Source organism: Hypomesus nipponensis, chromosome 23, assembly GCF_054491055.1.
Source record: "Hypomesus nipponensis isolate SF chromosome 23, ASM5449105v1, whole genome shotgun sequence".
In the NCBI taxonomy this organism is placed as follows: Eukaryota; Metazoa; Chordata; class Actinopteri; order Osmeriformes; family Osmeridae; genus Hypomesus; species Hypomesus nipponensis.
The window spans coordinates 21185608-21199976 of NC_140383.1; the positions used below are offsets into that span (position 1 = coordinate 21185608).

A 14369-nucleotide genomic window follows, 5' to 3' on the forward strand; every position below is an offset into this window, starting at 1 on the left:
GTGTCTAACATGACTTTTTACATCATTGATTAAGCTATGCAGATTCAGTCATGATATGTTTGATACCCATGTTTAAATAGGGGACAGGTAGGCCTCCTGGATATTTTTCAGAGGCGTAGTTGTCTACGCTAAAGTGCGTGAGGAAAAAACGGGTGTTTAAGGGTTGGCATTGCAAGTTAAGGAAATACCTCTATGACCGCCGATGTAGATATTTGCACCCATAATAACGGCAAATAATAATTGCAAGCGAGTTGATGAGTTATGCAGCCACTGTACTGAGCATTCTGAGAAAAATCCTATGTTTTATTGTTGAAATTGCAAAATGGCAAGCCCCGCCTGGACTGTGTGGTGCTGACGTGCATTGGTCCGTCACGTGACTCCAGGAATGTTAACAATGCAGTAAGTGTCCAACTTCGTACTGCATTCTAATTCTGCCTGGAGTTAGGAGAAAATGGAGTCTCTTCGCATGATATTTACTCAGGCCTTAAGTTAAACAAAGCTTGATACATTCTAAACGGTGGTTTACAATACAGGGATTGGATATTGTCCGGAAAAGGGTAAATCGATTGGATTTATGTTCGAATCAGAGCTTTTCCTTAAACTTCTATCACATGGTAAGTTTAAAACTTTCCAATTGGATATTTCCCAAAGTTTAATTTTGGAGGAAACGTTTTTTTTGTGCGGATACTATAGTCAGATACTAGCAAACGAAAGTCTTTTCTCAGCCAACGCGTCAAACTTTAGGGCGCATGAAGACTGCGGGGACTTAGCTACATTCTCCCTACATTGGAATGTCGGGGCTGCTCTAGCAGAATTGCGTTCCTCTCACTCCAGTCGGCCCAGCTAGCTTTACTTCAGCCCTGCTTAAAGTTGAGAAGGCCCCACAATCTTTTATCGTTTGACTGATTGGACGCGATTTAACCATGTCAAAAAAATACCGCTATACAGCTTTTTTGATGACTTAATTAGATGCTAAGTTAATGTCTTTAGGTGGATATCATGTTCAGTGTAAGGGGTGTAGTGTTTGGGGTGGCGATAAAATATTTCTAAATAGTAAACAAACATTGTACTATTGAGTTTTTTTGGTTATGACCTGCTCTAATATGCGATACTCATCAAATTTATGGTAGGGTTTAGATGTCTGAAATGTCAGTTCCAATTCCAATACAGTAGCAATTTATTTGGTTAATTATAAAATGCTTATGGGCACTTTGTGGCTTGTGTGTCTGTATTTGTGTCAATAAAAACGCGTTGATTGATTTGTTGTATATCTCACGGGACATTTTTTGTTGTTGTTAGCTAAATGTGTGGTGGACAGTTTGTAAAGCTGTACAGCTTAAATATTTAAACCTGAATCTCTTCGTTAATGTTTGATATCCAGCAAAGTTTGGTTATGCTGAAACAAACCATTTGTCATTCAGGTGTGCAGACAGGTGGTAGACTAGCCATCTCTCTAAATACAAATTTGAGAACCCCATAACATACACATGGAAAAGGCACTTAAGCCACAGTGTATCAAACCCAAGATATAAGGCACCATTAAGATCACAACCTAGTTGAGTGTAATGGATAAATATTAACATTAATCTCTTGGAATTTATATTCATTTCAGTCTATACACCACCTGAGACATGACTGTGGCCCATGAAGTTATTCTGTTGAACTGGTATCTTAACCAAACTTTTCCTGCTCATGGGGCTCCTTAGTGTTCTCCATAGGTAGTGGAGTCAGATGGCTGAGCGGTGAGGTAGTAATCAGAAGGTTGCTGGATCGATTCCCCGCTGTGCCAAATGACGTTGTGTCCTTGGGCAAGGCACTTCACCCTACTTGCCTCGGGGGGAATGTCCCTGTACTTACTGTAAGTCGCTCTGGATAAGAGCGTCTGCTAAATGACTAAATGTAAATGTAAATGTAGTGGCAACACCAGTGTTTTCAACAAGCAGCGAAGGACCTCCGGGTCAAAGGTCAGACAAGCAGGTTGCACACACCATCAGCCTGGTCTATGCCTAGTTCAAGCAGCGGTGATTTAAGCTCGATCACACGGCTACACGGTCGCCATGCCCCCACTGCCTATCGTCAGGCTAACCCTTCAGATCGTTTATGTTGGTCTGCCATGCCGCCCCATGCGATGGAATGAGTCTTCTTGTTGTTACTTGCGGAATGGAATGCTCTCTGATGAGACGCAGCGCTCCAAGCATCGCCAGAATGGCGGCGGAGGAACATCCTGGAGATTGGGCAACTGTAGCGTGGAGTTTGGCATCGCCTTCTTGAGAATGGGTTTGTCTCAAAAACTCTTTTACAAACGTGTGTGTAGCTACTGTCAAGAAAACCTGCAATAGGCTGAGAACCCCCATGGGTCATAGCCGAGGTGTGCCTGGGTGGTTTAGACATACCAGGGTGAGTCCTGGCTTAGACAGACCAATAGTCTTGACCAAAGCTAGAGAACTCCTGGTCTCCCAGGTCCCAGGGCCATAAGGAACTTGGATGTGTGCTCTAATTGCTAAGGGCAGCCTCTTCTAACACTTGGTTGTTTTGGGTGAAAATCAAGTCTCTTAATCACTGAACTTGTAATGTTACCACCACATGTATTGACACTGTGGTTGTGTCAAGGCCCTGTTTAGGCTGTTAGCAAAGGCTTAGCAAGGTCATCATGGTTACATTTATAACTGTGTGTTGAGGGTTGTTGTTGTGGAATAGCATGGGAAAAGTGTTTCTAAAGCTGTAGGAATGCTTTGTAAACTCTCATGGAGTATTTCTTCCCAGAGAGGCCATCATGTACGTCTGTGGCCTGCTTACCACACACGTTGTTTGCACAAACACATTGCTGTCATGGAGTTTTAGGCAGAATGCTGTGTCACAGGATTATACACCAGTAAAGAACTGTTGCTGTGTCACTGTTTCCACATGGGGCTCTGACATATGCTTCTTTCCATTGTGCTTGAATGCAGACAGTGTTCCTCAAGATAAGATTGTTAAAGTGAGATCACACCCTGAGTAGCTAAGTATATGGCTAATCGGATGTGACTGAGTGTCCACTGCCTGACCACTCCTAGACCATAGCCACCTGACCGCGCCTCACCCTAACACTTTTGGTTTGTGTGTGTTTCCGTAGGCGCAGATGTGCATCAGCATGGTTCGGGGCGAGGGCACCCTAATGGACCCTCACATGTGTGTTGCTGAGGGGGACCTAGACCCCTAGACACACAGCATGGGATGCCAGTAGGTTTCTGACCAGGAGACAGAGACCCAGAAACACACCCCAGCCCAGAGCCCAAGCTCTACAGAAACACACAGCTCTCGGCTCTACAGAAACACACAGCCCTCAGCCCTACAGGAATCTTTGTCTGTCCTCTCGCCTGTCCCCACAAGTCAGAATCACCTATCAGATCTGGCCAACTAGAGAGCAGAGGTCAGAGAGCTCAAGAGGCCTCTTTTTCGCAGTGTGTGTGTGTGTGAGGGCGCCCCCCACGAAGGAACCCTAACCAGGGGAGTGCCATGCGGCCCAAGACGTTCCCAGCCACCCCGTATGTGGGCAACACACGCCAGCGCCTCCAGGAGATCAAGGAGGGGCTGAAACAGCCGGCCAAGCTGGTGAGCCAGGCGCTGCTGGGGGGCAGTGCCCGCGGCGAAGGTGGGCGAGGGGCCGAGGGCAAGGGCAAAGACCCCGGCAGCCGCCAGCAGCAGCTCAGACCCCCCCAGAAGTTCAACAACTACCAAAACGCGCTGCGCGAAATCCGCAAGTCCCTCATGCCCTTCGCCAACGAGTCGGGACCGTCCTCTGGCTCTGCCCACCCAGCCGGCGACGTCAACCGACAGATGCTGCAGGAGCTGGTCAACGCCGGCTGTGACCAGGTGAGGTTTGGTGTGTGTGTGCGCGCATGTGTGGGGAGTGTGTTCACTGCCAGGTGATTTTGTGTGTTCTGTGTACATGCTTGTTTTTCTGCCAGACTGGTGGTTGGACTGTGTCATCCTCTCAGTGCTGTGTGAACCTCAGTTCTTGTCACTGCTGTGTGTTGCACTCTGGGTTGTTTGGGTCATAGTGTGTGTGTGCGCGGTATTTGTGGAGTGAGGATTGTACTTACAATAATAGATTGGTCTTTAGCATAACTACAAAGTGCCTGGCATAACTGACTTTTAGTAAAAGTACAAGGGAGCAGTTCAAAATGCAATACAATGCATCCTTTCTGTGCCAAGGGTACATTGTAGTAGTGAGTTACACAATGCCAAGCGCATGAGATGTTGAAATATCAGTTTGACGGTTTTTTTTCTCTCTCTGGGAGTGAGAGAATTCTGTGGAACATCAACGCGCAGAGGGACGAGGAGGAGCGGGAAAGTTTCCGCAGGAAGCCACAGGGACTCGAACCTTTGGCCCAGAGAACACACGAGTGAGAATGCTATGCAAGACTGGAAAATTGCACTAAAAACCAGACTGGCTCGTCAAATCTGTGAGGTCTAGCAAACACGAAACCGAAACACGAAAACTGGTCATCACAGCTCACGTCGCTGTCTGCTAGGATCTCCACAGATGTGAGGGCTAACTTTGTAGAGCTGATCTGAGAACAGGCCGTGTGAAGGTGCCTGGCATGTGAAGAATGCTTTCCTCAAGCCCATGCACAACACTATAGAGAAATCCACACTACAGAGGAATGAAGAGCCCTGGCGAGAGATGGAGAGACTTGAGGCGAGCCAAATAGATTGAGGCCATCAGACGGCTGCTGTGTGCTTGCTGTGGAGGCCTAGGGTCTTCTTCTGGTCTTTGTAACAGACCCGTCTGTTCTGCTTCTTCTCCAGTATGGATTGTAGAACTTCTAGTGGGGTGTGCCTGTCCTGGTTTCTTTTGGAGTAAGGTTGTATCAGATCTAGACTCTTATGGATTCTATTGTGTGGTTCAGAGCAATGAGCAAACAGCCTCAAGAAAATCATTTAAAAACACTCTTACCTATTACAGGGGATCACTAAAACACCCAAACAAAATATCCAGAATTATTACAGTTACTATTATCGTGGATGTACTTTTAATTTGACAAGTTTAGCCCCATGTAGCCACAAACCAAGCTACCTAGTACATGGGTGTATTTTTATTGAAATGATATAATGCTGTTGGACCGGCAGTGCGGTTTTGGCCTCCAATCTGTCTGAGGGGCCAGATGAGGGAGGGGCCTGTCAATACAAACAGGAAGTGGCCATTCAATGGCAGCTGGGTGGAACAGTTCCTTCAGCTACCATCGTGTCGCCACCCAGAATGTGGCCCTGTGTCTGCTGGCCTGCCTGCCTGCTTGTCTTTCCTTCCCAAAGCTCTCTCAGCAGCATATAGACTACACTTTGATCAAGCTCTTGGGAGTGCATTGAACCTTACCAAAAGCTGTATATAATTATTCTCAAAACAATACATGTTAGAACTGCTTTGCTGTGGATACAAGTGCCTGCGAATTGACAGTAATCCTCCATGATAGTCATTCTTTACTACTCAACCAATACCAGAAACCTCCTAGTCATTTCTGCCTGGCTGTCTCCCTTCGAAGTGATGAATTAGTGTGTGTGTGTGTGTGTGTGCGCGTTTACAAGGCCAGCTTCCTCTCTGTGACCCTGTCTCCTTTCCCAGACCAGTATAAGTGACTGTTCCCACAGTAAAAGACAAGCTATCACAGCAGTTCAGCATGTCACTCTGCCCTCCCGATTCAAGCACTTGTAGCTCCCCTTCTAAACCTTTTATGCACGTTGTGTGATGGGACAGGGTCGGTATTTTTAGTCTTCTTGTGACTGGGCGAGGATGGAGGGGGGCACTGGACAGACCATGACTGTGGGGCCTACCCCCCTCCCACCACATTACATTCCAAAGAATACTGGCTGCCGTGTAATTCCGCCCCCCCCCCCCCCTGCCCCTTTGGCTCGACTCTTATCTACCTCCTCTCCTGGCTGCAAATTACAGAGCGATGTGAGCGTTACATAATCTTAGAGGAGGATATGTTTTTTGGGGGGGGGAGGGGGGGGGGGCTCAGAGGATGCGGAGGTGGAGGAGGGGGAAAGACGAAGGGGAGGAGGAAGGAGTCTCCGCCCCCTGCATCAAGACAGGCACTGCAGTGTACGGCGTGGGCAGCAGGAGACGGAAGGCCCTCCAGAGCACACTTACGCTCTGGTCTAGGAAATAACAAACATGGCCATTTATGTAACCGTGAGGTTGATAGAACGTGTGTGTGTGTGTGTGTGTGTGTGTGTGTGTGTGTGTGTGTGTGTGTGTGTGTGTGTGTGTGTGTGTGTGTGTGTGTGTGTGTGTGTGTGTGTGTGTGTGTGTGTGTGTGTGTGTGTGTGTGTGTGTGTGTGTGTGTGTGTGTGTGTGGGGTACGTAGTCACGTATACATATGACAGTGTGTGTTTGCGTTAGTGCTTTCTCAGGGTAGAGCATGCATGTTCGTCATCTGGGGTTGAAGATGATAAGATAAAGGTTGACACTGAACAGCCCTGTTGGTGTCCCACTTGAGCCTATCTAAACTGTCTCTCTCCAGGTTTTCCATATGGCTTTCATTTGCAGGGTCCCGTGGCGGAATGCGGTAGGGAATTGGGTCAAAGTGAAAAGTAATATCAAAAAAACGCCTTTGTTCATCTCTCTGTAACAACGATGGCTCTGTGCTGTCACTACGCCCTGGGAATATGTTTCCCTTCAGTGTGGGGTGTGTGTGAGACACTATTCTGCCACAATTTCTTTTGTGCCTGTGTGCACTGTCATTAGTCGGTGAAGTGTGTGTGTGTGGTGTTTGGGACAAACAGACTTGGAGATTTAACCCTCACGACAGGGTTGAAAATCTGGTCGATATTTTGGGCTGAAAGCCGTTGTAAACACTGCAGACGGCGAGTGAGAGAGAAAGATCGAGTCTGAGAACTCGATTGACAGCTAAAGGAAAAGACGGACACAAAAGGACAGATTTCCAAATGGCTCGAATTCCTGCTTCCTGGCCTGTGGAATGTTGGTAACATCTGTCGCCGTGACAGCCGGGGTCAAGGTTGGAAGGCACCAACCGGCCCATCCACAGCCTCGTCCACCCAGCCACTCAGAGGAGGGAGGGTGACGCTCACACAGTGAACGAGAAAGAAAGAAGGGGACTGGCGGTCGAGAGGAAGGGAGGGTCTACGACGCAAAGGTGAATCAGGAACATGGCTAGGAGGAGGAGGCAGCCTTAAGACGGGCCCCTCACCGAGAGCGACCATAAACACACATTGATGTTTATACTCCGTTTCCTGTGTGTGCGCACATGCGTGTGTGTGTGTGTGTGTGTGGCAAAGTGTGTCTTTGTGCCTGCGTGTTATTGATGGGTGTGTATAGTGAGTGGGCGAGTGAGAGGGAACGGGACAATGCATGTGTGTACTCCAAAAGTATATTTGAGTCTGGTTGTACGAACACACACACACACACACACACACAGAATGTGTAGAGTGGCTGTGGTGTTTTCTGGCTTGGTGCTGAATGTGCCCACGGTTGCTATGCAGCGTCGTTCTTTAACCCTCTGGTGTCCAACTGGGATTCTTCCCAGAAATAGTCTGGCAGGCAGAATGGGAGACATAGCCATCCCACTGCACACGAGCATGTTAGTGAACTGCTCATAGTAAGTTAGTGCGTATATATATATATATATATATATATGACATTTTTACGTAAATAAATTTGTTGTCGATGACAGGAGTGATGTTTGTTGAAGTTGTCAAAATGTGGTTGCTGTTTCACTTATGACCAGAGGTGGCAGCGCGAGCAGGAATGCCTGTCTGCGTGGCTGAGGTTTGGCTTCCATGACTTTAGGGTGAGGTCATCTGCCATTCAGGGGGATTTCCTCATATAGGTGTGGGTCCTGGTATGACTGGATGTATAATACTGTTATTTACTGTGGAGTACGTCTGGAGTTGGGACCAGCTTACTGGTAAAATACAGGAGGACTCATGCCAGGTCATATTGGTACTGGGAATGTCAGTGAAACTAGGCCTCTGACTGTCTAACAGTGACTAGAACAGACGGTTACAATTTGTAGGTCGCTGTGGATAAAATAAATGAATAAATGGTCAAATGTAATTGTTTGTTGTTACCTACAACACCTACAAATGTTACCCACATTCATCGTTTGTTTTAGAGCAAAACGACAGGAAACGGACAGAAGGCTAACATCCGTGTTCGTAGCAGACAGAGAGGGGAGACCCCCCGGATATGAGACCAGGGTCAGCGCACAAGTCTGTTACCAAAATCCCCTCCGTGCTCCGTGTTGTTGTGACCAGCACAGGAAGTGCCTGGTACATGACCCCGAGACGGAGAGGATGCAGGTGCACAAGCGCCTTGCGGGGCAGCCTTTTAACCGTCACCTGACTGCTGGGTGTGTGTTTCAGGAGATGGCGGTGCGAGCCCTGAAGCAGACAGGAAGTCGAAACATCGAGGCAGCGCTGGAGTACATTAGCAAGATGGGCTACCTGGACCCCCGCAACGAGCTCATCGTCCGCGTCATCAAACAGACCTCGCCAGGTAACTATACCACGCAGCATGCCATTACACAAGGGCTCATCATGATATGGAATTTATTCATAGAAGTTCAATTGTAATTGTGTTCATTCGTTCACAGGAAAAGGGGGAATGCCAAACTCAATGGACCACCGGCCTTCGTTGGAGGGGACGAGCGAGGGTGCCATGCCTGCATACCATCAGATGGGGGCACCAATGTACGAAGGTTCCCAGTACGGACCTGAGGGGGAGATGCCTCGACCATACATGGGCGCTCCGCCTGTCATGAACTACATGATGCCCCCCACGGGGGCAGCGCAGGGTGCTGCCATGGGCAACCCTCTGGGCCGGCCCCCCAGCATGGGGCCCTACCCCCCTGCGATGTCGGCCCAGAGCAGCCCCGGCAACCCCATGTACGCCCCGGGGGCGCAGCAGAAGGCCTACCCTGGCAGCATGGAGCAGCACGGAGCCATGCTGAGCTACAGCGTCCCTGGACAGCCCCTGCAGCTCCAGCCCCAGCCACCAGGGGGCCCCGGCCCTCACTACGACTACAGCCATGCCCGGCCGCACATGATGGAGCCCTCGGGGTACGGGGTCCAGAGGAGTGCCTCCTTTCAGAACAAGATGGCCCCCATGGCGCCCGACAACTACATCAGCATGCAAGGCAAAGGGGGCCTGGGGCAGAACGGGGGGGTTTACCCTCCTAACCTGTACCTCCCGCCCCACTCTCACCCCCGCCAGTCCAGCCCCACCTCCCACCAGGTCCACATGATGTCTCGCTCCCCCGGGGGGGCCACTGCCATGGGCCCTGACTTCTCCGACATCCCCCAGGGCCTGTTGACGCCCTCCAGGGCCAGCCTCAACCTGGACCTGTATGAGCACCACTGGGTCGGGCCCCAGGGTCCAGACGGGGCCCCTCCATCCAGGCAGCCCCAGCCTCAGGGGCCCTTCCGTGGGGAGGTGCGTGTGCCCAGCAGGACCAACTCATTCAACAGCCGCTCCACCCCCAACAACGTCCGGCCCACCATGGCCACACCTGCAGCCAACAAGCAGGACTCCGCCCTTGGCCCTCCCAACACCATCACTGCTGTGACGTCACCCCCCATCCAGCAGCCGGTGAAGAGCATCCGGGTAATGAGGCCTGAGCCCAAGACGGCGGTAGGGCCATGTCACCCTGGCTGGCTGGCTGCCCAGGAAGCAGCCGATCCCCACTCCTACATGCCCGAGGAGACCTACACCCTGGAGCCAGCCCAGGAGCCCCGCTGCCCGCCGCCACCCTATCCCAAAACCCTGCTGCTGCCTGGGGCTGCTGGTGAGCCTGGGGCGCTGGAGGGCGCTGGAGCCATGGGCGGGGTGCCTGACCTCAGCGGCCCCGCCCGGTCTGCGCACGGCAGTGGAGGAAGCGGAAAGGGAGACGAGGGCAACGTGAAGGAGAAGACCAAGAAAGGAGAGAAGGCAGTGAAGGACAAGAAGCAGATCCAGACATCGCCGGTGCCGGTGAGAAAGAACGGTCGTGACGAGGAGAAGAGGGAGTCGCGCATCAAGAGCTACTCGCCCTTCGCCTTCAAGTTCTACATGGAGCAGCACGTCGAGAACGTGATGAAGACCTACCAGCAGAAACTGAACCGCAGGCTCCAGCTGGAGCAGGAGATGTCCAAGGTGAGTTTAGAAACCAAACCTGTCCTATTCCCTCATGTTGGTAAGTTGATAGGACTGGTTGAATTTCAACTGGCCTTGTGGTGTTTGTTATAAGTGTGGTTGTTGTGGTTGTCACCTGGTGGTTTAGACCTGAGCCATAGTTGTTGACAACAGGAGAGGACACAGGGCTCCGCTCTTATCTGGGCCTGAGGTCCTGGAGGTCATATGTCAGGAAATCACCCTGGGGCTAAATCTTTCAGACAATACCCAAAGCCATAGAGTTCATGGTTGTTTTTGCTGGGGCATGTCCAAAATCATTGCTTAAGCTTCTGACCTTGGAACACCTTGTTTGACAAACAAGAAAGTCAACAAAAACCAGCTGCGTCCAGTAAAAAAAAAAAATCTGTTATTGAGTCACGCATCTATTTTGGTATTCATCCCTTTGCTCTGTCTTCCCCTCCCTGTATTACCCCCCCCACCCCCCCTCCTCAGGCTGGCCTATCAGAGGCGGAGCAGGAGCAGATGAGGAAGATGCTCAACCAGAAGGAGTCAAACTACAACCGCCTGCGGCGTGCCAAGATGGACAAGTCCATGTTCGTCAAGATCAAGACGCTGGGCATCGGCGCCTTTGGCGAGGTATGCCTGACGCGCAAGGTGGACACGGGCGCCCTCTACGCCATGAAGACGCTCCGCAAGAAGGACGTGCTCAACCGCAACCAGGTGGCCCACGTCAAGGCTGAGCGCGACATCCTGGCGGAGGCCGATAACGAGTGGGTGGTGCGTCTCTACTACTCGTTCCAGGACAGGGACAGTCTGTACTTTGTCATGGACTACATCCCCGGAGGTGACATGATGAGCCTGCTCATCCGCATGGGGGTGTTCCCCGAGCCGCTGGCACGCTTCTATGTGGCGGAGCTGACGCTGGCCATCGAAAGTGTTCACAAGATGGGCTTCATCCACCGCGACATCAAGCCCGACAACATCCTCATCGACCTGGACGGACACATCAAGCTGACGGACTTCGGCCTCTGCACGGGCTTCCGCTGGACGCACAACTCCAAGTACTACCAGAAAGGTGAGTGACTGAGTCCCTTTTGAAGTGCATGACGTGACCCGTGGGCCGCAGTATTTCATGGCCTGTGTGTGTGGTCTCCAGGGAGCCACGTCAGGCAGGACAGCATGGAGCCCAGTGACTTCTGGGACGATGTGTCCAACTGTCGCTGTGGCGACCGCCTGATGACCCTGGAGCAGCGCGCCAGCCGGCAGCACCAGCGCTGCCTGGCACACTCCCTCGTGGGAACGCCCAACTACATCGCCCCGGAGGTGCTGCTGCGCAAAGGTGAGTCAGAGAGAGTCGGGCTGGGGGATCGCAGAGAGAGACGGTGGTATTCAGGCTGGGTTTGATGGGCAACATCACCAGGGAACTCCAGTGGCACCAATAGGCAGCCTTGATGCACACCATTTAGGTGTCTCATAGCGAGGAACACGCTAGTGATTGTAGCTGTGCGTGAAGTTGTCTACCGTTGTGGTCTCTGCAGGCTACACCCAGCTGTGTGACTGGTGGAGTGTGGGAGTCATCCTGTTTGAGATGCTTGTGGGACAGCCGCCCTTCCTGGCCCCCACCCCCACTGAGACGCAGATCAAGGTTGGTGGAACTTCTCTCCCCCCTTGCCTTCTGATCATGCACAATGTGAAGTTGGGAAGGATACAATATCCTTACCTGCCTCCCCCCCCTCTCCCCTCTCCAGGTGATCAACTGGGAGAGCACGCTGCAGGTGCCCCCCCAGGTGAAGCTCAGCCCGGAGGCCGTGGACATCATCGGCCGTCTCTGCTGCTCTGCCGAGGAGCGTCTGGGCAGGAACGGCGCTGGAGAAATCAAGGCCCACTCCTTCTTCCACCAGATGGACTTCTCCAGCAACCCGCGCACCCAGCCAGCCCCTTACCGACCCAAGATAGCCCACCCCATGGACACGTCAAACTTCGACCCTGTGGAGGAGGAGGGTGGACCCGGGGCGTGGAGTGACAGCGGGGACAGCGCGCGTGCCTGGGAGACGTTGTGCTCCCCTCACGGGAAACACCCGGAACACGCCTTCTATGAGTTCACCTTCCGGAGGTTCTTTGACGACAATGGTTGCCCCTTCCGCTACCCCAAGCCCCCCGAGAACACCCACGACCCGTCGAACAGCAGCAGGGCCGGCAGCCTGGGCCCTGAGGAAGAGGATGAGGAGGATGAGGAGGATGAGGACGAGGAAGAACAGGCAGAGGGCTGCGAGCCAGTGTATGTGTAGGACATACTGGTTGGCCTCTCCTAAAATCAACAACCCACAACTGGCCGTTTGTCAATGCTCTACTCAGAAGCGCGCGCGCGTGTGTGTGTGTGTGTGTGTGTGTTTTGGTGAGATTGAGAGTGAAATTGAGAACAGGATGACCTGACAACTGTTTAACAACTCAGCCACTACTGTGTGGAATCTCCAGCGTTAGTAGACAGAGCGAAGCAGGACCCCCTGACCAGGATCAAGAACCTCCATACTGTGTATGACTGAGCAAGGTGTGGGACACACTACCTTGACCAGAGAACACATACCTGAACAAATGGTCAAAGGTGTTTCGTGGTCAGAACATCAAGATTAAGAGTTTGAACCTAGGACCATGACCCATTGTAGTCTTCATGGTCCTAGTGCTCTGTGATTCCCATTCCTTTCACTGCGGGTCTTATCGAGATCCCTGGAACTCCAGACTGGCCTGTGGGCAGGAAGCTTACGCAAACACTTCCTACTTCCCGTTTCAACACTCCCTCTCTTGAGACTATTGGTGACTGGTTATCCAGAACCAGTGTCTGTCCTTTGGGGTTAGAGATGGACTGAACTGACTGGTAGTACAGCAAACTGGGGAACTATTCAAATATTACAAATGTCTCACAGCAGAGCCAAAATAAGCTACCAAACATTCTCACGCACACACATAAAAACAATCTATACAGGACTCTCTGTGAATGTTGCATTAGGTGTTTGAAATAATGCTCCAGTGTTTCCAAAGATTGTTGTTGTCAAATCAGACAATCTCAGCATAGTCATATGTTGTTTTGACCCTGCAGCCCCACAGTCAACCGGAGTCCCTCTAGTGGTAACGCAAGCACTGTGACCTCTTGTGCTTTAAACTACCAATGAAAATTGAGATTCAGAATGAGTGTTAACATTTAGCTGAAGACACAACCTCTGTATGTAAAGTATAGAGTTTTGATCCGTCTGACTGTTTGGGTTGATGAGTCAATCAATGCAAATTAGTCTCCAGCTCATTGTGTTCAGTTCCAAGGATATGTGGGACTGCAAGTGTGGGCCATGTTTTTTCTGTGGGCAGGAGCCATTCTTCCCCTCGGTTGTTGACTGTCCTTCTTCATACTTACACTAATCACATTTTATCCACCTTAACATTTCAAAGCTCCACACGCGCGCGCACACACACAGGCGCACACACACAGGCGCACACACACAGGCGCACACACACAGGCGCACACACACAGGCGCACACACACAGGCGCACACACACAGGCACACACACACACAGGCACACACTCTTTCAGTATTACAGACGTGCAAGTGGCACTGCTGTCCCGCCCATGGTGATCTGAGCGCTGAGTTTTCTAGTTTGGAGACAGATGCCTGAATAATGAATAACTGAATTAAAAGTTAAAAACATGTGATAGTGTTACCATGTGCAATACAGAAAACACAATATAGTTTTCTAAACACTTAATATCCTTTTGAACTTTTAATACTGAAATACGCTATGTACAAATATATTGGTTTATATTATATCTGTGTAGTTACATGACCCCCCATGCTGCTTATTTTTGTGATTAATATTATTATTTACATTATTATCATTTCAGTTATACAAGTGTTTTTGGTGTGTGCAGAACAAGTGTGGGTTTGATTGTGTGTGTGGTTTGGAAAGTGAGGAACTATGTGCCTTCTAGTAGAATGCTGGTGCGTGTCCACCTTATGGCACTCAGCGTTGAGGCTGAGTACCGACAGTAGTGATGGCTACCCCCCCCCCTCTCTCTCTCTCTGCATCCAGGCTGGCCCTGTATGTAAGGAGGGGGAGATGGGAGGTGGGAGGATGACAGGTAGGGGAGGTGGGGGGGGTCACAGGTAGTGGTGAGGGGAAGGTGGGAGGATGACAGGTAGGGGAGGTGGGGGGGGGGGTCACAGGTAGGGGTGAGGGGGAGGTGGGGGGGGGATCACAGGTAGGGGTGACG

At 51.0% G+C, this 14369-nt stretch overlaps 1 protein-coding gene across 2 annotated transcripts; it reads left to right on the forward strand.

The window, feature by feature from the left end:
* The first annotated feature begins 394 nt into the window (after positions 1-394).
* lats2 (large tumor suppressor kinase 2) lies at positions 395-14240 on the forward strand. 2 transcript variants are annotated; one of them, XM_084689178.1, is made up of 8 exons: positions 395-614; positions 3113-3852; positions 8365-8497; positions 8595-10132; positions 10604-11186; positions 11268-11450; positions 11650-11756; positions 11860-14240. In XM_084689178.1, the coding sequence occupies exons 2-8, from the start codon at positions 3496-3498 to the stop codon at positions 12397-12399; spliced, it is 3441 nt and encodes a 1146-aa protein (XP_084545304.1). In that variant the 5' UTR covers positions 395-614; positions 3113-3495; the 3' UTR covers positions 12400-14240. The 2 variants fall into 2 exon arrangements, with proteins under 2 accessions (XP_084545304.1, XP_084545305.1); XM_084689179.1 differs by lacking the exon at positions 395-614 and adding an exon at positions 1972-2277.
* The last annotated feature ends 129 nt before the right edge of the window (positions 14241-14369 follow it).

Bases quoted from the DNA above. Each gene is read 5' to 3' on its own strand.
- lats2 (XM_084689178.1), top strand. From the start codon at position 3,496: ATGCGGCCCAAGACGTTCCCAGCCACCCCGTATGTGGGCAACACACGC. The intron at 3,853-8,364 runs GTGAGGTTTGGT...TGTGTGTTTCAG, and splicing joins TCAACGCCGGCTGTGACCAG to GAGATGGCGGTGCGAGCCCT. The intron at 11,451-11,649 runs GTGAGTCAGAGA...TGGTCTCTGCAG, and splicing joins GGAGGTGCTGCTGCGCAAAG to GCTACACCCAGCTGTGTGAC.